The sequence below is a fragment of the Bicyclus anynana genome, chromosome 10, assembly GCF_947172395.1.
Source record: "Bicyclus anynana chromosome 10, ilBicAnyn1.1, whole genome shotgun sequence".
NCBI classification, from domain to species: Eukaryota; Metazoa; Arthropoda; class Insecta; order Lepidoptera; family Nymphalidae; genus Bicyclus; species Bicyclus anynana.
This window is the reverse complement of record NC_069092.1, coordinates 3130382-3157362: the sequence shown is the minus strand read 5'-3', so window position 1 is coordinate 3157362 and position 26981 is coordinate 3130382. Positions and strand designations below refer to the sequence as shown.

The window sequence follows — 26981 nt, the reverse complement described above, 5'->3', positions numbered from 1 at the left end:
TGTGAATGTTGAAACTAATTAAGATGTCTGTAATAAAGTTCTAATATTTTATCCATGGACATTATAGAAGGTTCTATTTTTTCTTTATAAAGAATTTTCATTAATGAAATTTATAGACTAGCCTTTAAAGCCATTATAAGCTGTAGCATCGTCGGCCTCAACTACTACCAGAGGTAAGTGCGGTTACCAATTATGGATTTTGTACTTTTGAAGCGTATTTTATTTGATTACTAGCGGACGCCCGCGACTTCGTCTGCGTGAAACCCTACTACTACGCCTACCCCTACCTTACCCCTATCCTACTACCCCTATGGTAGGGACCATGCGACTGCGACGGAAGCTTAAAAAATGGAGTAACTTCTCCTGTTTTCTCAACATTCCCTTTCACTGCTCTGCTCCTATTGACGGTAGCGTAATGAAAATTATACTTTAACCTGCCCAGGAGTAAGGAAAATAATTGTACCAATATATATATATATATAATCAGAATCAGTATTATAGTTACGTATGTATATAAAAAGGTGATTTTACGAAAGCACTTTATAAATACAATTTAATTTTATCATCTAAGTTCTAGACGACCTTCTTGATTACTTCGCCAAGGGGTATTTTACTAGGTATTCAATTGACTTTTATTTGGTTAAGTAAGTACTAAAATAAGGGTAAATATTAACTATTATAATGATAGTTTCTATTATTGAGATTGTTTTTAACATACCAATACAATTTTCAATGAAATAAGAAATAGTCCATAATGATTTTTGTCTTCCAGTAATTTGGACTACCAACAACGCCGGGAAGGAAATGCTGATAGTCAATGGATATAGCTTCTCTCTAACAAGGAGGCACGCCTTGACAGATTATTACTGGTGCACACTTGGCAGCAAGTGTAACGCGCGAGTGATTGTATCCAAAGTAAGCAAGACAATCGTTAAAGCGAATTTGAACCACAGTCATCTGCCGAAGAAATATATGATCAAGAACGGGCGGTATTTTAAAATTTAAATTAATTTGGTTATTAAATTACGTTGCATATTATTTTGTTTTTGCTTAATAAACCGTACCTGTGAGAATACAGGCATATGAGACTCGCAAATAACGTGGCTTTCTACTGCTAAAAGAATTTTCAAAATCGGTTCAGTAGATCCAAAGATTACATACAACACCACAATCTTTATAATATTAGTATAGATAAATTCAGCTTGCGAAGATACCTACACAATAAAAAGCCAAAATCCAAAGATTAATTTGAATATACTTCTTAAATATTTAAAATAAATAAACTTAAATATACTCCACATAAGTACATATTCGTAGAGGTATGTACCAGGTGGAAAATTGATCACGAGGGAGACCAAATGGTTGGGAGTCAGGGCGACAGGTGGAGAAACCGTCGAACTATCTTAGCCGAGTCCAGCAAGACTTTTTGCATCTTGGCTGCGAGCGAGCACGGAACTCTAGTGGAAATGGAATGTTGGCGGCGAAACCCTTGTACCTCGGAGAACACCAATAAAATAGGCATAGGGCATGACGTTCACTATAAGGAATGTTTAACCCTGAAATCGGCCTGTTAGTTTAATTTACAAATTATAGAATAATAGATTTTAGTTATAGAATTTCTTTTAGTTTTTTTCTTTATTAATTGTTTCTTTCTTGAGTGTTAAGTTAGATTGCATTTAAAAAATATTTATATATATATATATAATAAAGTACAATATACATATATGTATATCAATTTCCTTTATTATTGCGTTTGCGTTATTGGTGCACATACGTTTTGATAGATAAAAAATATGACCAAAATAAATATTTCCGCGTTTATTCCATATATATTGTTGTACATTACGATTGTTTAAAGATACAATGCGTAAAAAAGCGCATATTAATGTTAAAATAATATAAATTGTTACAAAAATACAGACTTAAATCCCATTGGTACATTCAGGAGTGATAATAAGGTAAAATTGCCTTCACGTGCTAGACAACTGATTAAATACAAAAATTACTTACGTCGGGTTGATAATGGCTTACCTAGTGGCGCTCTGAAGAAATTCGTTCGTAGTTTAGTAAACCATATATGTGATTTAATTACTAAGTTCAACCAAGCATATGGTGATGATTACTGGAACAACAGACTTGCCAAAATCGAAAATCCAAGAACTGATGTTTGGCGTGTATCCAGATCTTTAAAATCAAAAAACACTATGATTCCCCCTCTTAAACTCCCGGATGACACGGTGACAACCAACACATCTGATCAGTGTGATGCACTTGCAACAGCTTTTCTACATAATATGAAACTCACATATAACTGGCCAAGTCCTACCCTAAATGAAACAATTTCCAATTCTTTTGAAATAATTAATAACTTCAGCGTGTCTAACAAGTTTAAGCTTGTTCGGCCGGTTGAAGTTCGTGCTATCCTCAAAACACTTAAAACCCGCAAGTCCCCAGGTTATGATGATATCGTCAATACACTGATTAAAAATTTTTCTCAGAAGACAATTGTTTACGTTACTAAAATCTTTAATGGGTGTCTTTACTTCTGTTATTTTCCAACTGCTTGGAAAATTGCTAAAGTAGTCCCATTGAAGAAACCGGGCAAAGATGACACTTTACCTTCAAGTTACCGACCGATTAGCCTACTACCTACATTAGGTAAATTATTTGAGAAGGTTATTTATACTCGCTTACGCACAGCATCTGAACACTTGTTAATTGACGAACAGTTCGGTTTTCGTCAATCATATTCAACAGCGCATCAATTAGCTAGGGTCTGTGAGCATATTAGTCGTAATCTCAATGTCAACCAATCCACTGGCATGTTCCTGCTCGATGTTGAAAAAGCATTTGACAGTGTATGGCACGAGGGTTTACTTCACAAATTGGTGGTAAATAATATTCCCATATCATTGGTTAAACTTATTAGGTCATATATCGAAAATCGTAACTTTGCAGTCCATATTGGTACGACTAAGTCTAACTGCCAGACGATGCCAGCTGGCGTTCCTCAGGGATCCATATTGGGACCTTACTTATTTCTCTTGTACGTCAATGATATGCCCATTCAACCTAGAACAAAACTAGCCTGTTTTGCAGACGATACCGCATCCTACACATCCTCGCAGGATGTTGACTTAATAATTTGCCGTCTACAATTATCTGTTGATCTACTTCACGCTTACTTTTCGAAATGGAAGCTTAAATTAAATGAAGATAAGACTGAAGCCATTTTATTTACACGACATCGTCGTCTACCCCAAAGGACATTAAAAATTGCAGGTCACAGTGTAAAATGGAGTCGCTCAGTCCGATACCTTGGATTAAACATCGACAACAAACTGAACTGGTCAAAGCACATCGCAGATTTACGCGTTAAAGGTGCACAAGCCCTCGGTGCTCTTAGCCCAATTTTAAATCGAAGAAGCAGACTTAGTTCTACTATCAAATTAAAAATTTACAGTGTGCTTATCAGGCCTACGATAACATATGCGTGTCCTGTTTGGAGTAGTACATGTCGCACAAATTATAAATTATTACAAATTATTCAAAACAAAGCCTTAAAAATAGCCTACAATACAAAATTTAAAACTAACTTAAAACATTTGCACAACGACATAAATTTTCCGTTCTTATTTGACTTTATAATAAAACTTACTAATAAATTTAACTTAATGAATAAAACTCATAAAAATCCATTAATAAATACACTAAACACATTATCATATCATAAACATTGTCAAAGTGCCATTTATAGATAGATACGGAATGCATTGCCGGTCACATCACTATTGCTCCGTCGCCGACGACTCGCGTATTTTCGTGCCTATTCGCTAGCGCTGTGAGGTTCGACGCTTTCGCCCGGCTTATGTATCAACATCGTATGTTTCAATGATTATTGCTGTATACCTTCTTTTTTTTTTATAAATTTTTTCTAGTAAAAAGCGGATATATCTCCAAATATACCGCAATAATGTTATTTCATTACGTATTATTTTTTTATTACGTTTGTTAAATGTTAAAATTTAAATAGTTATAAGTACATAGACGTTAGCTAAAATAGGTGTAAGTTAGCCTTAGTTAGTACCTAATTCTAGTGTTATGTTAACTGTATGTTATTTGTATATAACATGCTTGTGAATAATATTTCTATTTAATAAAGAATTTTGAAAAACAAACAAACAAAACAGACTTAAATGAATGACAATTAATTCCGAGCCGATGATAATGTATGTAGTAATTATTTTTCAACTTTAGTATAAAATAAAGTTGAAAAATAATAATTACAACATACACTACAATAGTATTAGTTTCAATAACAGTTTCTTGTTGATAATAATTTTATAAGACACATTTTATTTTGTTTAATTAATAGATACATATTAATAGAATACATAATCATTCGTTGTCATAATCTGCTGGCCTATTCACTAATTTGGTATTTATTTATTTTAACAACCTATTAAAATAAATCAAATCAACTGAGAAAATAATGTCATCTACCTACTGTTGTCGTATGATATCCACGAAGGGTTGTCAGTAGGCACCATATGACATTTGTTACATAGAATCGTCTATTATGTTAATTAATATACTCGTACGTCAAAGTTAGTGAATTAGCCTGCTAGGCATATAAATATAAAATGATAACTGACTAACTGTGATATAAACGAGCATACCAAGGTGCTCAATTTCACGGTATACAATTTAAAGGTTAATTTTTTTTTAACCGTTCGTTAAGTTTTGAACTATTCGTTCAAACGGCGATGGTATAATTTTTCATACTATGTAGTAAAACTGAAAAAAAAAAATAAAAATATTTTTTTTTTCAGCATCCCAAAGTGGTAAATTTTATGGTATAATTTAAGGGTTTAATTTTTTTAACCGTTCGTTAAGTTTTGAACTATTCGTTCAAACGGCAATTGTACAATTTTTCATACTATGTAGTAAAAACGAAAAAAAATCTGTTTTTTTTTTCAGCATCCCAAAGTGCTCAATTTTATGGTATATCATTTTAGGGTTATTTTTTTTGTTAGTAGTACTTTTCATTTATTCGTTTAGACGGTGATGGTACAATTTTCCACACTATGTAGTAAAAACTTAAAAATGTCTTTTTTTTCAGTCTGCTACCTCCTGAATTCTGCAGGCAAACGGACGGCAGTACTCGACGGATACAGTTTCTATTGCGATGGTCGCTGGAAGAACGATGTATGGCAGTGCACCAATAATAACAATGCAAGCAGAATAGGCTCAGGGAGCTGCAAGGCCCGGTTCCTAGCCACCAAAGATGGCGAAATTATTCGTTGTAACAATATACATACACACCCGCCTCCTCAATTCGTAATACGGAACGGATACTATATCAAAATATCGAACAAATAAGATACTAGTAAATAACAGTCAGAGGCACAATTATCCGCCCACTTTAATATTCTCGCGTATTTTAAAGTGGGCGGATAATTTTGCCCCTGAGTATAGTTACTTGGAATTTTATTATAAAAATGTTTGCACACTCTACTATTATAGTACGATTTATTAAATAATTATTGTCATCAATATATAACTGTATAAATGTAATTGAAGTGTTTTTTTAATTTAACTGCATTTGCTCATAGTCATTTAAAGTTTCAGTATTGCTTAAAACTGAAACTTTTAAAAATTTTATTTATTTGTTTTATTGTTTGGGCTAATGTCTAGAACGGCTGAACCATTTTAATAGGACTTTCACTGTAAGATAGAGGATGTTATTGAAAAACACATAGGCTACTTTTTATCCTGAAAAATTTATTGTCACGTTAATGAAGTCGCGGGTATCCGCTAGTTATTTATAAGAAAACATTGTACTTACGAGTTCTATTACCATTAACAGCCGATGGACGTCCACTGCTGGACTTAGGCCTCTTGCATGGACCTCCTAACATAACGGTCTCGAGCCGCCAGCATCCAGCGGCTCCCTGCAAACCGCCTGATGCCCTCAATCCACTTAGTCGTAAGCCTACGAACTTTGCAAAGGCAAAGGCAAAAAGAAAAATTTAATTAAAAAAAAGAACATATTTATTTTGCCTTTGCCAGCCAGCCAGGCTGATCTTTTGCGCAAAAAATGAGCCAGCCCTATATGTCACTAGACGAGTAAATAATTCGGTAAAATTTTTTGCCACTGCGACTCTATGGCCCAAGGGTCTCCACGGCAAAAGGTAATACGTAACTCTCTGTCAGAGGTTTCAGCTTTTTCTTCTGCGGCTCCCGGTCTTGATTCTCTCTCCCTGATATGATACGGTGCTAATGTGTCAACGCATGTAGCGTCCCCCATTTTCTAGGGGACATATGTTCTTAGTATTAAAACTCAATACACTATCATGCTGATTCATGAATCCTGTTTCAGTTCAGTACTTCTTTAATGCGTCGGGTAAACGCACTGCTGTGTTGAACGGCTACAGATTCTATCTCGACGGTCGAAGAAAGAACGACGCGTGGGTTTGTTCCCACAAAAGTTGTAAAGCTCGCTTCACTGCGGCTAAGACCGGCGAGCTGATTATCACATGCCATGCGATCCATAACCACCCGCCTCCGAACTATGTGATACGAGATGGACTTTACTATAAGATTTAGGTGATTTTAGGCGATTTCGCTATAGACTAAATATAGCTATGTAGATAGATTCTCGAACTTATTGACTAAATATAGGTATGGTCGAAGTTCACAGATTTTTTTTAATTACCTACAAAACCATACGTCAAAATTAGCACAGAGTTAAGTATAACTCCAAGGTTCCTGCGGGACTAGTGGAAACTGAATTTCAGGCAGACGAAGTCGCGGGATTTAGCTAGTAATTTACGAGACAGCATTGTACTTATGCTAGCTATCACCACCATCCAATAAATCCACGTGCATGCAGCGCTAACGGCAAGACATCCGATCTGCATGATGTCACACATCGCGAGCAACACACGATCAGTTTTATCGGATCTCCTGCTGTTAGCGCTGCAGGCAAGTGGACTAATTGAAAGGTAGCTATTTATTAGCATTATACGTGATTAGAGGAAATCGAATTTTGTTAAAACTCAACTCAATACAATATCATGCTCATTCAATATAAATCCTGTTTCAGTTGAATACTTCTTAAATACGGCGGGTAAACGTACTGCTCTGTTAAACGGTTACAGTTTCTATCTTGATGGTCGAGGAAAGAATGACACGTGGCTTTGCACCAAGCGCAATATCACTTCCAATTGTAAAGCGCGCTTCACTGCCTCGAAGGACGGCGAGTTGCTTAGAACATGCCATGCTACTCACAACCACGCGCCTCCGAACTATGTGATACGTGATGGACTTTACTATAGGATTTAGAGGTATATAAAGTTAGGGCTAAACCCACGCGACTAGCTCACGTACGCAGTGCGTGGTCGGTCACATATGGCAGAAGTAGCGTGAAGCGTAGCATCTACAACAGTTTTAAGGTCGCCATTGACGGTCAATTATTCTCACGTTTCTGAAAAGCAAACGGCAGTACCCACGCGGCATACTATACAAGTCATGTACGCAGTGACCAACACACGATCAATTATAGTCGGGGGTGCTACAGAAACGTGACAATAATTGATCGTTTGTTTTCAGACAATTTAATTCATACTTAATTTTTGTAAATAAAAAAAAGGATTTATTATTAAAATTTATTTATTGTTACGTTTACTAATATTTATTTTTAATAAAAGAATTATGTATTACTTACTTATTTGTTTTCATAAAGCCTTATCCCGCCTTATCCATGAATGCTCGATTTCAAGTAGTGCTATTTGTGTATTCTATGAGTGATTGAATGTATAATAAAGCAATATATCAACCTTTTACTTACTTTCCAGTTAAATTAGTGACAAACAAAGCGGGCAAGCGACTAGCAGTAGTAAACGAGTATACATTCTACTGCAGTAAAATTTCCAGCAACACGCTAGCCTGGCGGTGTACGAAGGGGAAAATTTGCAAGGCAAGGTTCATCACCACTACCGAAATGGCCATCTTGAAGTCTAACTTCCACCACGACCATGATCCACCAGCGTTTGTTGTGAAAAAGGGATATTTGTACAAGGTAACAGTACAATACCCTATACTCCTTTTCTGATTGACCGAAATAGGTTGAAATAGGCTGATTGACCGAAATAGGTTGAAATAGGTTGTGTGATGTGATGGGTAGCAGCGACAGTGATTGTTCTATTATTTTGTGGTAGAGGAAACACATCGAGTAGGTCCCAGGACTTGTGACTTTTAAAGTAGGTTTAAAGAATCTCCATAGAATGTATCAACACTCACCTTCCCTGCCCGACTTGTTCTCCATGCCACCACTAAACAATTTATGATCAATTACAAAACAAAACATTATTGCACAGAATAACTAACGCAACTGGCAGTGTGGCCATATCTACGCTGCTACACAAACAACTGAGCTCACGTCATCCACTAAAACATAAATAATGAATGTTAATACCATCCGCAATCGAGGAACTCGTAATAGTTGTCCCGATTAGTGTTCATATTCGTATGTTGGTACATTGAACAACAAAGTTGGTAAAGACGTTTTTTCTGTGTATGTACTTATCAACGTTTTGTTTTTTGGAAAATAATTTATGTCTGGGATGACAAAGGTATCTTGCTTAAATCTAAGGAATGAACGGTGTGGAACGGTCAGTTTGGTTTATGACTTTTATGACAAATAGTTGCATAACCTAAATTCTAGTGAATTCAATTTCGTGCAAAAAAATTTGTATATGTCGGCGAATGAGTTATTTTATCGGTTAGCAAAATCTACGTTAATTATTGTGATAATATTAGAATCAGATTTTTGTGTAATTAGGTTTTGATTGTTTACTGTTTATATAAATAAGACTGTAAAAGGTTTCCACCATGCCAGACGTGGCGGCACTCGAACAATAGGAAACGATCACGTGGCTCTGTCCAATATCCTTACGTCCAAAATGGCGCGTAGCCGGTACGCTTTACAGAACGGGGCACATGACACGTTGACACGTAAAGAGTAGAACCTATTCGACAAACATACCGTATCAGGATAAATAGTAAAAGTGAGTAGTTAATCATGTAAGTGATTAGTGAGGATACGCCTTTTCCGTTATCAGAAGTGAGATGTAGTTTGTTTCCCCATCATATATACTTCTCCTGAGTTGTGTATTTTGACCTCTAGACCGAAAAAACGACTTCCACTCTTTTTCAATATGACGGCTGATAGATAGGGGTTAGGATCCCAAACACATGGAAAAATGCCCTATAATTTTCCGAGATATGGCCAAAAAATGCGAGATTTCTATGGAATAAACAACCTTAAGTACTATTAGTATAAAATGTTTAACGTATGACTATATACAATTAAAAACTGTCTAATTTTTAGGGTTCCAAATGTACAAAACGAAACACTCAGAAGGTAATTTTTATTGAGTGATTGAATTTATAATAAACGCAATGTATTTTACTTTCCAGTTGAATTAGTGACAAACCAAGTGGGCAAAAGGATAGCGGTAGTAAACGGCTACACATACTACTGCGGTAAAATATCCAGCACCACGCTTGCATGGCGGTGTACGAAGGGCAATATTTGCAAGGCGAGGTTCATCTCCTCTCCCGAGATGGCCATTTTGAAGTCTAACTTCCACCACGACCATCATCCGCCGGCGTTTGTTGTGAAAAAAGGATATTTGTATAAGTTATCTAAGTAAGGCGTAACAGTCCTACTCCTTTTGTAAAAGACAAAATGCTGTCTCCGAGTAGTGTTTATTTACATTGAATAGTAAAGTTGTGTTTAAGTTGATTTTTATATGTAACTAAAAACGTTTTGTCTTTGGGAAAATAAATTATGTCTGGGACTCCGGGATCATACAGTTTATCTTCTGAAATTTTGAGGAATGAACGGCGAATCGACGGGACGTCATTTTTGACTTAAGATAACTTTTTTTTTTGGATCTATGACAAAGGTTATACAACCAAAATTGTAAATAATAAAATTTTCTACAATAAATGTCTTTATATTTTTTTCCGAGTTTTTATTTTGACCGCTAGAGCGTAAAAACTATTTCCATTCCCTTATTAATTTTGTTTTGCTTGGATCCCCAATACATGGATTTAAGTACCCTTAGGTACCCCCTCCACGATAACATAAAAACATTCTACCGTATAATTTTCCACGATTCGGCCAAAATAACGCATGATTTCGATGGACTACTATACGAGTAAGTATAATTATGTAGATATTACTTATGTAAAGTTAGTTTTTTTATTATGATGTCAATCTACCTATGGGTATATTTTATATTCTCTAGTATTTTTATGTTGAGTTTCTTTGCTCTGTGTAAAATTCTCAACTAACTAATTATTGTTGCCAAGACTAATAAAAATTACGTCAAGGTTTTATTAGATTTTGTATTGAAAGTAAATACTACTTTTTACTTCAAAACAATTATTGCTCACAAATTTGTTATTATTGATTTTGTGACTTTTATTAAATTATTAAGGTGTATTAAAAATAATAATGAATATAATTGAGAATTTATTTTTATTACAAAACATTACGAAAAATAATATCAATATTTTGTGAACCATATTTCGAGTACTTAGTAAGTGTCAATGTTTTATGTAAAAAATCCCAATTTTAAAATATTATTACTGTGATTCAAGCAAAAACGGCTAAATAGATTTTGATGAGATTTGATATTCAAATTCAATTTTCTTAATCTTATTACATTGAAAGAGAAGTCATGTTCTTGGTTTGTTGTGGTTTACGCTGATTAAAAAAAATACGATATCCTCATTATCGAGTGACCGCCGCAACTATGACTTAATGTTTCTTATACTATATATTTATTACTTGCAGTGAAATGGGTGACTAATTCAGTCGGCAAAAAAATGGCTCTCTTCAACGGATACACATACTACAACGATGGACAAACTGAATCCACATCAGTGTGGCGGTGTGCAAAAAGACGTAAGTGCAGCGCGAACTTCGAACTGCGCAATGACAACGTGATGATACGTCAAAACTCCACACACAGACACGCGCCTCCTAACTATCTATATCTATACTAATATCATAAAATTGTTACACTCGTACTTTTAGCGTTTTATTTGATTTAAGTATTTACTGGTTAGTAGGTATGTATTAAATTAGTTTCACCTAAACCAACCATTATTATTTACTTTGGGTTTTTTTTTAATTTAACGTGTTACGTTTACTTTATTTCTATATATATAGTGTATACTAGCGAACGCCGGGTCTTCGTCCACCCTTCCGATGTCTTTAATCTGGTTCTGTCACAAAATATAGCCTAACCTAACCTACCTCTCTGCTAAATTTCATCTGTGTACTTCAAGGTTTTGGATATTTTGTGATGAGTGTTTAAAGTAATATATTAAAATTTGAGTAACATAGTATGTATAATGTAAAAAAAGTCATTTTATGACACACTTTTGTTAAGAATGACAGTGTTATAATATAACTTTTTAATTAATTACAAATATACATGTGGATGTCATTAAGATGTTTCCTTAAATTTTATAATTGAAATTATATATATTATGATTTCAATTATGACTACTACTACTCTAGTAGTAAATGTTTTTGTTATATGTACCTAATAGAAGACAATTGTTTATAGAAAATGTTAGTTTTATTTGTTTTTCATTGATCGATATAAATTTTATGTTATACATTAATATTTTAATAAAAGAATTAAGTAATGAAAGTATTAGGAGCATTTAATTTTATTACAAATCATCAAAAGTTTATATTAGGTCACGTCACGTCAAGTGTCACTATAAGCTTAAATTAGAAATCTAATAGTTTTAAAATATCATAAATGTGAATGTATGTCCATTTTGATTTTACGCAACCAACCGTAAAAATGAGATTTATATCAGATTTGACATTCAATTATTTTACTAAAAATACTTTGAATAAGAAGTCCTTATTTAAATCTCGGGTGGTTGGTTTGTATTCATGTTAATATACGAAAAAACAATACGATTTTCATACAATTTTCACAGACAATGCGCACACCGCCGCAATAATGATTTAATGTTCCTTCTATATATTGCGCTGTTTCTTTCAGTTAAATTGGTGGTTAATACAGTCGGAAAAACAATGGCGGTTTACAACGGGTTCACGTACTACAAAGATGCGCAAACTAAATCCACCTCAATATGGCGGTGTACAAAAGGACGTAAGTGCCGTGCAAGGTTCGTACTGCGCAATGACAACGTGGTCAAAAGTCACTCCTCTTCACACGAACACGCGCCTTCTACCTATGTGATACATAATGGTGTATATATGAAGCTGTGAAAATACAGATTTCAAATTCAGAACATGTATTTCAAATGCAATGTCAAGTCAAAGCTATCACAATGTGGCGTTGTAAAAAAGGCGTAAGTGCAGCACAAGTTTCATACTGAGCAATGACTACGTGATCAAAAGTCACTCATCTTCACACGAACACGCGCCTTCTACATATCTACATATTATATGTGATACAAAATGGTGTAATGAAGCTATAAAAATAAAGATGTTGAATACAGAATGTGTATTTTAATTTCAAAATCAATTCCCTTGTTGTTCCATGGTAAGCAGCTAATTAAACAATTTTTCTTTGCTAGTAGAAAAATAAAAGGAGTTATATAAATAGAGGGTTGAATGTTAGATTAAATTTTTATGAGATATATTAACATAGAAATCTATTAGTAAAATATAAAGTATGTATTAAAAATGTTGTACCTAAGGGATTAAACAGGGTATAAAAAAATACAAATTGCATAGTAAGTAACAAAAAATAATATTATTTCATCTATCATATATTTATTAGTTCTTTTTTTAATTCTTTACAATGTTAATGTCATAAATATAAAATACAAAACACTATTAAAAATTAAAAAAAAAATAATATTATTATTATTTCAGTTGTATGGGTGAAAAATAGATCCGGAAGGCAGTTAGCGATAATAGACGATTTCACATTCTACAATGAGAAGAACAGCCATACCACTACGTCATGGCGATGCACTAGAGGAGCCACTTGCAAAGCTCGCTTCGTGACTGACAAGGAGTTGACAGTGATCAAAACTCAATTATTCCATGACCATCAACCGCCACAATATGTTATACATGGTGGGATTTATGTGAAGATATCAAAATAGCCAAACATATTGAAAGAACGTGATCGTATCTTTACACCACTTTTTATATGATATATGAGAACCGTAATTGAAACAGCTTGGTGGGTTTAAGCTCCAAATCCCTCTGTTTTATAATATAAAAGATATCGCGGTTTCACCCACGCCATAAATAGAGCCTATAATAACACATAAATTCACAAATAACGTAGCTTACTATTGGTAAAAGAATTATGAAAATCGGTTCTGTAGATCCAGAGTTAACCCAACAGGCGAACAACCTCACAATCTTACAAACTTTACCTGTTAATACTCGTATTAGTATAGATCTAAATAGAGACCTGAGCCTTAAGTCGCCTATATTTAAGGCACAGGTCACTATTTAGTTTTTTTTATTCTTTATTTTGAGAGATTTTTCGCTGAGCGAATATGCCTGTCTGTTATGATTCTTACGAGTACAATATATACTAAATAATAATAATACAATTACATTTCTATTCTAATTATTCTTAACGCGGTAATAGATCAGATAAGGACGGCTTGTAATAAATTGGTTACAGTAACTTTGTCGGTCATCTTCGTTTCAACCCTTAAATTCTGAATCAATTCCGAGAAAAGCTAATGGAAAGTTAAAGAGAAGACGATGTGTTGGATGCTATAAAAAGCTAAAGGATTCGGGTAGTACGGTTGAAGAAGCAATGAAAAAGGCTACTCAGATGCATACCGAGTGCAAGCAATGTGATAAACCACTTTGTATTCCATGTTTTAATGATATTCACTGAAATGATTCATTCGCTTAGTTTATTGAAAAATGGGTACAGTTTTCTTAAAATAAAAGGAATGTCTGCTCGCTTGGTTTTTTATTTACTTAAAAATCTACCAATAGTTTCAATTCGAATAAGAAATGCTTTTCTTTTATTTGTTTTGTAAATGAAAAGTACGAATATTTTATTTAAAATTTAGTATGTTATAATTTTATTGTGATTACCTAGTTTGCCTAAATACTCCTAGCCAATAATAAACTCCTTGGCCAGGAATCTTTTAGGCAACCTACTAATATATTTTAACATATCTAATCTGATTAAAAAATAAATTTACCAAACATACGCATAAAGGTAGTTTCAAACATGATCCTCGATCAATTCATATTCAAGAAATATGATCATGTTATTTTTTTAATTAAAATTTCCAGGAGAATAAATAGAATTGACTTTGCAGAGAGCCATCTAAAGACATGTTGCCTTGTTCTAGATTATACGAATCACATGTGATGCAGGGCATTCAACTTAATAAAAAAAAAATCGAAAAATTTATATTGGTAATTTGTATGGAAGCGTTCGTTTTACTATGTGATTCAAACTTAATTGGGTTTGATCTATTTTATTATACTGCCTGAAAATAAAAATAACCTTCGTTTCTATACTCAACACACAATAATGTATTTTATTTTATTATCTACAGTGCAATGGTTGCAAAACAAATCTGGAAAACCATTGGCATTGGTAGACGGCCACCCCTTCTACCTGGCCGTGGCCTGTCAAACAAGCAGTTCCAATACGTGGCGGTGTACTCGCAGCCCTAACTGCAATGCTCGCTTTACGTGCTCTACGGAGTACAAGATGATCCGAAAGAACCTGAAACATGAACACCCAGTAGCGAGGTACATCATTCGCAATGGAGTTTACCTTAAAATCTGGCCAGCTCAACCATCTATGCTAAGAAGTATACTTAAGAAGTAAGAAAAACAACACACGCCCAGCGTTAAATCACGACGCTCCTAATAAATTTTGCTAGCGGCAGCCGCGTCTTCACACATGATATTATATATTTAACATAGAAGAATGGAATTTCCGGGATAAAAAGTAGCTTGTGTCTTACTCCAAAATCTCCAAAATTAACATAAATATGTACTCGCATGAATATTTTTTCATTATGATAGGAAGACTGAAAGTATGTGCGTTTACATTGCAAGTGTAGAAACAGCGCGTTACAACTTAGTAACTATGTTTATTGATTAAACCTTTCTTGAATTATTTTGTGGTTTTAAAAACAAAATTGTATATAAATAAAAAAAAAAATATTCAAACTGTTTTTCCTATCTTCGAAATCAATATATATCTACGGTTTATTTGTAACCCATTGTTTAATAATTTATTCAATTATTTTTTCAGTTGAGTGGGCCCAAAAACACGATGGCAATATAGTAGCAATTGTCGAAGGTTTCACGTATTACAGTGCTAAAACTTTTTCAAGTACAGACTCATGGCGGTGCTCTAGCGGCAGGGGATGCAAATCGCGGATCACTTTCAACAAATTGAAGGACATTGTGCGGGCAAACTTAACCCACAACCACTCACCACCAAAGTTCACGATACGGAACGGTTTTTTGATCAAAAAGCTTAAACGGACGAAATCGCCGCCGGATTATTATATTATATGATGTGTTTGGGATTTATTTTGTAAAAAATACCTTATAATAAAAATAAAGATTTGTTACATCATCTTTTACTTTTGTTAACAATAATATTTAGCTAAAGAAATTTTCATGTTAAATTTAGTATGTTGAAATTTTATTGCGATTAATGATATATAAACATTTTTAATATGTTAAATTTTATAAAAAAAGTCCGTTTTATTTGATAGTAGAGTTTAACTAATTAATTCATATTTCAACTAGACGTCCATATTATTCTTTTATTTAGCTAAAATTTCCAGGAGATTAAATAATATGGAGTTTTTAAAGATATTGTATCATAATATGCTATTTATGAACGTGTTGTCTTGTAAAGCATCACATGTGATACAGGCTAGTAACACATGTGATGCTAGGTAGTAACTAGTAATAAAAACAAGAAAACCTGTCGAAAAATGGAGTAAATTGACATGGGTAATTTTGTATTGTAAACGTCACAGGATTTGGTCTATTTTATTAAACTGTCTGAAAATAAAGCAACTCTTTGTTCCTTTCAATGTAATAATCATTAATAATGATTATTACAGACATAATATATATTAATGATTCATTAATATATTATGTCTTACTAGCGGACCCAGTCAAGCTTTACTTTGACATACTCAACTTGACAACTTCAACCCATTGGCTTGTATAGTTACGCAAAAGCTATCGGCGACAAACAGAATCTTTAGCCGCTTATAAATTATCTACAGTTCAAATAGTATAAAATGTCTTTGTTTTATTTTCTCCAGTGCAATGGTTACAAAACAAATCTGGAAAACCATTAGCTCTGCTAGACGGCCATCCGTTCTACTTGGCCAGTGTGACCAGTATTACCAAGACTTGGCGGTGTACTCGCGGCCCTTGTTGCAAGGCTCGCTTTACGTGTTCTTTGGAGCATAAGATCATTCGACAAAATCTAATACATGGACACCCAGCGTCGAGTTACATCATACGCAATGGAGTTTATCATAAAATCTAGCCTGGCCAGTTAAACTAGCCACCTAACGACGACGAATATAGTGACAGACCCTGTCCAGAGTGGCCTAGACCTGTAACAGACAGACAGTCATACATGCAGAGAATATATTTTAACTATTATATATTTTATGTATTCTGTAATTTGTAGGCTTAAAAAACTTTCGTTTTATGACAACATAGAGGTATGAATCAAAAGATACTATCACGTAGTCCGTACGTACTGTTCACGGATATATTTTATATTTCATAATTATAATAATTATTTACTGTTATTAATTAATGTTTGAAGTTTAAAATATATATATTATATCTCTTAACAAAAGTTGTTGACAAATTTATGTAGTAATAATAATTGTTGTAAATCAACGCGTATCATTTTTGTCTCAATAATATCTAGTGTATATAATATCTTTATAATCTTTAAGCAGTAAAACAAAGAAAATATTTCTTAAAAAATCCTGAAATTAAAAATTGTTAAAAGCTCTCTTCACTAAATAGATGCTACAACTTAAGTTTCTTCTTTATGAATCTCACTGAAAATACAGTAATAAATATTACATAATTCTAACAGCGTTTTTTTCGTGTCTGCTAATCGAACCCAAGAGCCAGTCAAAACTCAAACAAAATTTTACAGGAACAGTCGCAATGAATTATTTATTATCGATGACTTTTGTAACGGATCCGTCGTTTGATAGTTGCGTTTATTATATGCGAAATGCGGCCTCATATTATATTGATAGTGCGTCTCATAGTTTAAGTGATCTACAGCAGGAAAAATCAAATCAATATACATTTATTGCGATTTTTTTATTTCGAAACAACGTTGGTCGGGTAATTAAGAGTAAAGGTATATAAAAGGTAAAGTTTGTGGACTCGTGGGGATTTATCTCTGTATCTTCTGAACCGATTTTGAAAATTCTTTTACTACTAAAAAGCTACGTTATTTGGGAGTCATAGGCTTATTTTTATCGAAATTGTCACAAGATACGCTAACTACGCGGTTAAAACCGCGGGACGTGGGCTATTTTGTTATATATCGTGAGTGTCAGTTTTCTCTTTCTCTTTCAGTGGTGTTCGTGAAGAATAGTGTTGGCAAAGAGATAGCAGTAGTTGAAGGATACAGTTACTGTAAGGACAAGAGGAGTAAACACAACATCTGGCGCTGTACTAGAGGCCGCACTTGCAAGAGCCGCTTCAAACTCACCAATGACAAGATGATCTGGGGCTTCTTCCGCGTCCATGATCACCTGCCTCCCAACTTCTTCATAAACGACGGTGTTTACTATACACGTAGAATATTCACCAAATAATTGTTCTGTTGGTGGCACGATGGAGATAATATTGTGGTAGTTGACTCATATCAAATTTAATATAAAAATATGAATTTCGTGTTCTACATGGATTTAAAGGGGTGTGAAATATATCGCTATCAATTAATAAAAGTTAATGATTTCTTAGAGAACTTAATTTTAAAAATTATATATTTATTTAATTTTTCCAATCGTCAAAAACGCTGTCGTCCATTTTGTGACGCTCGGTTAATGTGAAAGAAAATTACTGTATTATAAAATATATTTAATTGTATACTGTTTATATATAATATCAGAAAAGCGTGAGGATAAAGTTCGCAGCTCACTAGACCCACCTGACCCGCACCGCCTTGCCTCGATGGTTAGTATTCTTCGTATGGATTTGTATGGGCATGCGCTCACTACACCAACTCCGTCTCCGTACCATCACCGGATCGCCTCGCGAGGCGTCCACGCGTCGACCACGAGTAGACCACTCGATGATAGCTCGACAACAAGTCTAGCCTAGCGACGAAGCGGTACGGGTCGGGTCCTGGGTGGGTCCAATGAGCTACGATCTTCAATTTGAAAATAACATTTATGCCAAACTGACGGCCTTATCACAGTAAAGTGGTCTTTACCCAGGCAATCTGATTCCTTAGTTACATAATAGGTATGTTAAGTTATTTATATTATCTCCTTGCAAATTTAGGTTTGTAATATGAACATAGTTAGATATTTAAAATTGGGGTGTGTACTCCGATACAAGATACGAAGTGTGGGATTTTATAAACACTTAGTAACAAATTTAAAATTTAAGCTCGCCTTAAAATTTATATGTAGACTTTGTCATTTTAAAATTAATTGTTTGCACATTTACTCGTTCAGTGTACATAAAAATGAAAGCACAATAATTTTAGATTCGATATACGAATTTTCGATGAAAGTCTGTATTTAACAGTTACATAAGCAAAACCTCATAACTCAGTACTCACGTGCGCAGTACAGAGAGGGACTAAAGCATGACGATAGGGGTGGATGATGACGTCATGGGGCATATATATAATCATATAGCAGTTCATATAGTGGTAATATACTGGGGTTAAAATGAGGATATACACATTATTATAATAAGTAGTCAAATTATTTAATTTAAATGTAAAATCGTGGGTATATAATATATATATATATATATACATATAAGGCAATAATAAATGTTATAAACAATCATATTGTATCATTTATTAATGTTCACATCACTGTGATTATAATATTCTTTTACACTGGAATTAAAAGAAAATTATGAACTTGTTAAGACGGACTTCATAGGCAATACACAACTGTTTTAAAACACCAGGTAAAAATAATTTAGCTATACCCACCTTGGGGGTAATAGGGTAATTGACTCATCAACTTTCATATAAACAATATTAATTTTGTTAGTACATGGAATAAGGGTCCGAAATATATCGATATCAATTAATTTCTTACAAAACTTAATGTAACGTATTTTTTAAAATTTTCCAAACGTCAGAAACGCTTTCGTCCATTTTGCTACTACTAACTAATTGTTAAATAATATTTTTGTCGAACGCTCCGTTTCTAAGGGATTTGTTATAGTGACGTCATGAATCAGTTGAAATTTAGACCGTCATGGCCGACAGGCGTTTTGGCTCATATTGTCAAAAACATATATAAAAACTAAAATTTTCAATCTAGTAGGACAATAATAAACTACATAAGAACATTAAAAAAAAGTGTCAAATAGCCTTTTGCGCAACTTGATGAGATCCGTTTGCCAGCCAATTCATTCCATTATAATTGTCAAACTGACAGTTTTTTAATAGCTTGGCAACTTCGTTCGTAACACTCCCGATGATCCGCGCGGGCCGGGAGCGTGTAGCGATGAATGAAGAACCCACGACTGATCACTTCCCCACACGCACGATTTCACACCCGCGCAGTCTTTCCCCCCCGTCGCCCGAATATCATCGGAGTGTCATCAACGAACTTACCAGACTTTGACATAATAGACACATATTCAATTAAATGTACCCGCCAAACGGATCCCATCAATATACGCAATTACCCACCCTGATTTTGTTTGAATTTCGAATAACTGACTCCATCATTGTTTTCAGTGCAATGGGTGATCAAGCAATCTGGCAAGGAACTCGCCATTATAGGAGGTTTCACATACTACTGCAGTATCAGAAGTAAAACGACTGGGTCTTGGCGATGCACTAAAGGGGGCGATTGTAAAGCCAGGTTCACGGCCTATAATGACTGTAGAACGGTCTTTAGGTCGGATTTGCAGCATAATCACTCACCTCCGCGATTTATTGTACGGAATGGCATGTTCTTGAAGCTGTAAAATTGTTGTAAATTTGTAAAATTCCAGTGTATAGTTTGCTATTTGTATTAAAAAGTACCGTATAACAAATATTTACCGAGTTATTAAAAAAATAAATGCGAGCCTGCGATACAAGTAAAGAAAAGACAGACATACCTTATTTTGATGGCTGAAAGTTTGTCACCCATGCTTTTACCATAGATAAGTAAATTGTAGAGCAACTATAGACTTTTGACTGTGGTGGGTTTTTATAATGTATAATAGACTCAGTGTCTTTTCAGCGTGACTCTAAACAGCCTAACGTAATTAGTAATTACACAGAAATATTTAATGGCGATGAACTTCTTTTTCAATCATATTTAAAGTGTAGTACTTTGAGATTCACTTGAATAAATAATAAAGGTAAGTCTCCGTTTTATTTTTCCAAATCATACAGTTGAAATATTAGACGACCTTATTGCAAACATTTAAACTTTCATGATAGTATTTCAAAGATTTACTATATACAGATGGCGTTCATAATATTGTGAAAAAATCAACATTGTACAAAAAAATCATTATAATATTTAAATTTCAGGTTTATTTTTTGTTCAAACAAAACATTTTTTTTTACAAAGAAACTCATCATTCGTGGTATATACTACTTAGGTATATCTATTTTTTTCTCTTATTTCTTTATTTATCATTTTTTTTTAAAATATTTACAATGTTTATATAAAAATATAATACAAAAAACTTTAAAAAATTTATAAAAAAAATAAATTCCCCTGCTGCGGGACATTTGAGTACCCATTGTCCAAGCAACCGGCAGTCAGGGCTCCAGAGTGAGGAACCTCCTCACATTAAGCGCCGACTCAAGAATCACTGCCTTCTGTATCCAACTCTTGATCCAAAAGTTAGGTGAAAGTTTCTTATGATGTTGGTCGAAGCATTTCGCTACTTATATATTGTTATATTTATACTTATATTATTATGAGGTAATCTGTGAGGTTGTAGGGAGTAATGAGATCTACTAAACCGATTTTGAAAAGAAAGTCTTTTCACCGAGTAAGATATATTATATTTTGTCCATTCCCAAGAGAACGGTTACTAATAGTTTTAAATCATTCATCATCATTAACAGTCGATGGATGTCCATTGCTGGACATAGGCCTCTTGTATGAACTTCAAACACCACGATCTCGAGCCGCCAACATCCAGTGACTCCCTACAACCCACTTGATGACCTCGGACCCCGCACACTCGGTTCCAGCACCTTGGGACCCTAAGTTCCATCGGCTCTTCGAACTATGTGGCCCGCTCACATCGACTTCAGCTTCGCGACTCGCTGAGTCATGTCAGTAACTTCGGTTCTTCTGCGGTTCTTCTCATTTCTGATCCGATCGTCGCGCGTCGATAGCTATTATATATCATACTTATAATCCGCTTGAACTTCTTTACGACGTATAGCTTTTAGCAAACTCAGAGGTGATTACAAAAATAAGAAAACTAATGTCGAACAAAGGTTATGATTCACAACATTTGTCAAGACAACTTAATTAACAAATCAAACTGTAACCAAAATAAGACCCTAGAATGGCAAAGAATGACTTTAAGTGAAGTCACGCACTTGTGAACGATGTGTGCTGGGTTAAAGGTACCTTTGACTGTTAACCAACACTCCCCTTTTCCACTCAAGTCACTCTCCCCGCCTATCCCAAGTTACCCATAAATAATTACACAACAAGAGATGTGGACGGCTCGAACGCCACGAGCACACTGAGGACGTCCGTACCGCAAGTCGTTGCAACGCGGCGATAACATACCGTAGCATATTTTCAGTTTATTGTGCGAAAGGTTCAATATCAAAAGCAGTTCTACAACAGACGTTTGTTCACGGTAATTTCAGTGAGGTGGGTGAGAAAACAACATGGCCCCGAGTTGGCAGTGATTGAAGGATACACGTTCTATCGTAACAAGAAACGCAAGGATACAGAAGTATGGCGTTGCACCCACGGCGGAGGATGCAAGGCGAGGTTCACCGTCACAGACGACAGAAGGGACATTCTTCGAGCTGAGCTTGTTCATAACCATGCACCACCCAAGTTTGTGTTACAAAATGGTATTTTGATAAGAACTAAATAGTTCATCATCATCATCGTCAGCCGATGGACGTCTTCGGGACATATTTTTGTTTTTTTAGTCTTTACAAGTTAGACCTTGACTACAATCTCACCTGCAGGATTATTATGTAACTCGGTGTACCATTCAAGTAATCAGTCACTACATCTATACTTCTATACTTCTATACTAATATTATAAAGAGGTAAAGTTTGTAAGTTTGTAAGTTTGTCACATTTTTTAAATGGGGTAATCTTCGGAACTACTGGTCCGATTTTAAAAATTCTTTCACCAATAGAATGCTACATTATCGGGGAGTGCTATAGGCTATATTTTATATTGGTATTATATATATTAGCCGAGTTATCACAGTTTTTGTCATACAGGTCGGACTGAAAATCCTCTTAAACAGACTTATGCGCATGCGCTGCCTTAACTATTGTGTAAAATTGAAATTAATGTATAAAGATTTTATGTATCATTAAAAGTTCTACAAAAAAGTCCGCAACACCATATATCTATCTTCTATATATTAGCAGATATAGTACCTTTTGTGTTTTAAAAATTATTAATTTTATATACTTAGGTTTACGTCATTATTTATACAACTAAACTTTAATCCTTATTAAAATAAATTATTTAATAATCACAAGGATATTATGGAGATAAGATTTGCCCTTTACAGTATGTTAATTACTTAAATAGTTTCGGAGATAATACAAAATTTCTAAAAGACGCAGAAATTCCGCTATATGACGCCCGACGCTTTCATTTACGTAGTTCCCGTTCCCGTGTGAATATGGAGATCATACTCGCAAATAACGTAGCTTTCTATTGGTAAAACAATTTTCCAAATCGGTCCCGTAGATCCAGAGATTACCTCCTACAACCACACAAACTTTACCTCTTTATATTATTAGCACAGAAGTCTCTATTTCTCTTGGTCATACCACCACTCTCGAAGGACTGGACCAATTTTGCTAAGGGTAGGAGTAAGATAGAGAAGTTACAGGGTAGGGTAGGGTACGGGTAGGGTAGGTTTAGGGCCGGGTTTAGGGTAGTGGTAGTGTAGGGGTAGAGGTAGGGTAGGGGTAGAGGTAGGGTAGTGGTAGGGTAAAGGTACGGGTAGGATAGGGAAGTGGTAGGGTAGGGGTAGGATAGGCGTGAGATAGGGGTACGGGTGGGATAGGGGTAGGAAAGGGATAGGGTACGGGGAGGGTAGGGGTAGGATGGGGGTAGGGGTAGGGTGGAGGTAGGGTGTAGGTAAGGTAGGGGTAGGTTTGGGGTAGGGTAGGGGTAGGGTAGGGGTAGGGTGGGGGTAGGGGTAGGGTAGATGTAGGGGTTGGGTAGTGTAGGGTTGGGGTAGTGGTAGGGCAGGGGTAGGGTAGGGTAGGGGTAGCAGTAAAGTTGACATCGAAATTTACGCGGACGAAGTCGCGGGCGTCCGCTAGTCGTATTATAGTTTTTGCAACCATCTAACATTGTGTTTTCAATGAAATGACACAATTATCGTCATTTCACATAAAATAACATTATTAAAGTAGTGATAGTGGCAGATAATAGCCTTATTTTAACGCAAAACTGGTATTTACGTAATTTCGTTAAAATAATCATGTTAGATGATCGTAGAAACAAAAAACATCAGCACTTAATGTAAAATAGTGCAGTCAAGCTTTTCGTTGAAGTAACTATTTTAAATCATCACAAAAACGAAAATACGATGAAAAACGATGTAGTGACTGCTTACTTGAATGGTACACCGAGTTACATAATAACCCTGCTGATGGTAAGTGATACAATCTAAGATGGAATGGATGGATGGAATCTTTCGGTTTCTACACGACATCGTAGCGGAACGCTAAATCGCTTGGCGGTACGTCTTTGTCGGTAATTAGCCAGGGCCGAAGCTTCCCACCTAGTCCTGGACCAATTAAGAAAAACTCAATCGGTCCAGCCGGACATCGAACCCTGGACCTCCGTCTTGTAAATCCACTGCGCATACCACTACGCCACGGAAGTCGTCAAATATGCGTCTTGTTGACTTCCGAACACTACAGTCGCGGACGTCAGCATCCAGCGGTAAATAGCGATGTCCTCGATAAATAGAGCCAAAAATATTTTTTCATTACTATGATAGGAAGAATGAAAGTATGTGCGTTTATATTACAACTGTTAAAACGTGTTACAATTGTGTTGATTAATTAAAAAGTGATTGAAACCACAACCTTTCTTGATTTATTTTGCGGTTACAAAAACACAGCTATACGTTTACGTAAATTTTGACGTATTTATTTCTATTTATTGGTGTAGAACTAGATAACAGTCGTAACTTTTTATTATCATTATGTATTAGGTGTCCACATATCCGCAACGTAATATCGGGCGTATCGTATTAAACGGATTTTTAATTTTACGGTAATTTCGCGCGATCAATACGATGCGGATTAGTGGAATCACTTTTATGACTTTATGAACAAAGATACGATCCATATGTTGCTATGCGAAAGGTTACTTAATACTCACTTATTAAAGGTCCTTAAGATAATATCAAGGTACTGATAATACAATTATTATTTCAGTTGAGTGGGTCCAAAAACTCGATGGCGGGATAGTAGCAGTCGTCCAAGGTTACACGTATTACAGTGCCCAAATTTGCACAAGCACAGACACGTGGCGTTGCTCCAGCGGCAGGGGGTGCAAGTCGCGGATCACTTTCACCAAATCGAAGGACATTGTGCGAGCGAACTTGACCCACAACCATCCACCACCGAACATCACTATACAGAACGGTTTTTTGCTTAAACAACGTGGTTGGACGATGCCGACGCAGGATCATGGTGTGTTTGGGTTGTATGGCGTAGTGAAGAGTGAAAAATGATTGCGATGAAAATAAAGATTGAAGTGACTTTAATCATGATCTTTTACTTTTTCTAACAATATTAATATTAAGTTTTAGTAACTTTGTAATTGTATTGTTAAAATTTTGTAACAATTTGAGATTTGTGTTCTTTTTTTTTAATCCTAGTTTTTTAATGTAAGTTAGTAAGATTGAGACTTCAAATATGTATTTGAAAGCATCGATATAAATCGTAAGATGGGCCCCTAGATGCTAAAGAACGCATAATTTTATGTCATTACCTAAAGACATGTACATTAGTACGTAACAAGCGCATGCTGTGAGTGGACGTGGACTTAAAAAAATGTTTACTGCTTTTTTTTATTTTAATCCCTTAATTATGCCCTCGTATTCATTTTGGAAGTGTAAAAACCAAGCCACAACATGAATAAAGAGAAATGTGTTACGAGTGATGACGTAATAAATGAGCGAAACCAATGACAGTTCCGCGACGCTTTGAGGCCCATCTAACGATCTACGATCGATGTTTGGAAGGAGTGAACTAAACCTACCTTATAACTAAAGTAGTTCACGTTATAAAATAATGGTGATGAAATTGGACCTACTTATCAGAACGATACAGAAATGAAATATGTAGGATACTCCATTAGAATCTTAACCGAAATAATATTCGCCAACAGGGAAAATAAACTGATATTATTATTTTCACACCGATCGTAGTGGTTTATGTGATAACATCTTCGATGCTTATTTCACTGATTGTCAGTTGTCTTTGCAAACGCGAGCTGTCAGTGTCAAAGTCAATGAATGAGATGTCATTATCAAATATCATTACTGTAGTAATTTGATCAGATGTGTCAAGTTAGTGTCAAATCTTTATTAAAACTTCATGTCATGTAATGTCAGTTAGACATATATAAAGCAATGAATTTTATGTCAAAGGGATACAAATTATTGCCCACCTGTAACAAGTAATTTAATTGATTAGACAAATATAGATTTTTTTTTTTAAATTGGCTTCACGAGTTCTCTTTAATTTGTCCCAATTTATGGCCAATTTTCGGCTGTGTATCATTTGTATAATTTGGGCCCGACTTTGTATGGGTTTCTTTTTCGACTGGGTTTCTTTTTTAAATATTAAACTTTCAGGAGGGTGTAGGTTCGAATCCGATTAGGGGCCTTCCACCTTCAACTAATCAGTTATGTGCATTTTAAGAAATTAAATGTCACGTGTCTCAAACGCTGACCTAACCCGTCTCATTTGGCCTACCGCTCTAATTCTGAGAGGAGACTCGAGCTCAGCAGTGAGCCGAATATGGGTTGATAATGATGTTGTTGAACCGCCACCACACACGATCCTCTGCCATCTTCATCCAGCCACTTCCCACTACGTTCTTGATGTCATCGGACCATCTAGCTGGAGGGCGTCCTACAATGCGCTTGATGGTACGTATTTTCCACTCCAGAGCGACAAATATGGTCCGCCCACTGTCACCAGAGTGACTAGTGGGACTTTTCAATGTTTTCATTCTGTGACGATCGCGTAAACGTAAACTAATTTCAAAGAGTTGAAACAGTTGTGCAGTAGTGACAGTAGATGGCGCTGTTTCAATTCCTTAGAAATTCACGTTTACGTTTACGCGATCGTCACAGTATGAAAACATTGAAAACTGCCACTATAGAACGATTATCAATTCCAGTCAGTAAAATGAGAAATGCAACTGTCACTGAAATGTCATTTTACTAGTAAATTAACATTTCAGTGACAGCTGCACTTGTCATTTTACT

The 26981-nt window shown here is 35.0% G+C and overlaps 1 protein-coding gene across 28 annotated transcripts in view; it reads left to right on the top strand.

Moving 5' to 3' along the window:
- Positions 1 to 26981, top strand: part of LOC112049969 (protein tramtrack, beta isoform) — a 536667-nt gene that overhangs the window by 329344 nt on the left and 180342 nt on the right. The window contains exons 5-6 of one of the 28 annotated variants that reach the window (XM_024088328.2): positions 7860 to 8083; positions 9484 to 9507. The exons of 17 other annotated variants lie outside the window; for them this stretch is intronic. In XM_024088328.2, coding sequence (XP_023944096.1) covers positions 7860 to 8083; positions 9484 to 9492 — 233 coding nt within the window. In that variant the 3' untranslated portion in view covers positions 9493 to 9507. Of the gene's footprint in view, positions 1 to 772; positions 1039 to 5122; positions 5398 to 7108; positions 7363 to 7859; positions 8084 to 9483; positions 9508 to 12104; positions 12570 to 14619; positions 15192 to 15329; positions 15655 to 16365; positions 16611 to 20024; positions 20273 to 22124; positions 22376 to 24915; positions 25248 to 26981 lie in introns of those variants that run through there. 10 more of the 28 variants (XM_052884041.1, XM_052884069.1, XM_052884070.1 and 7 more) reach the window with 10 other exon arrangements.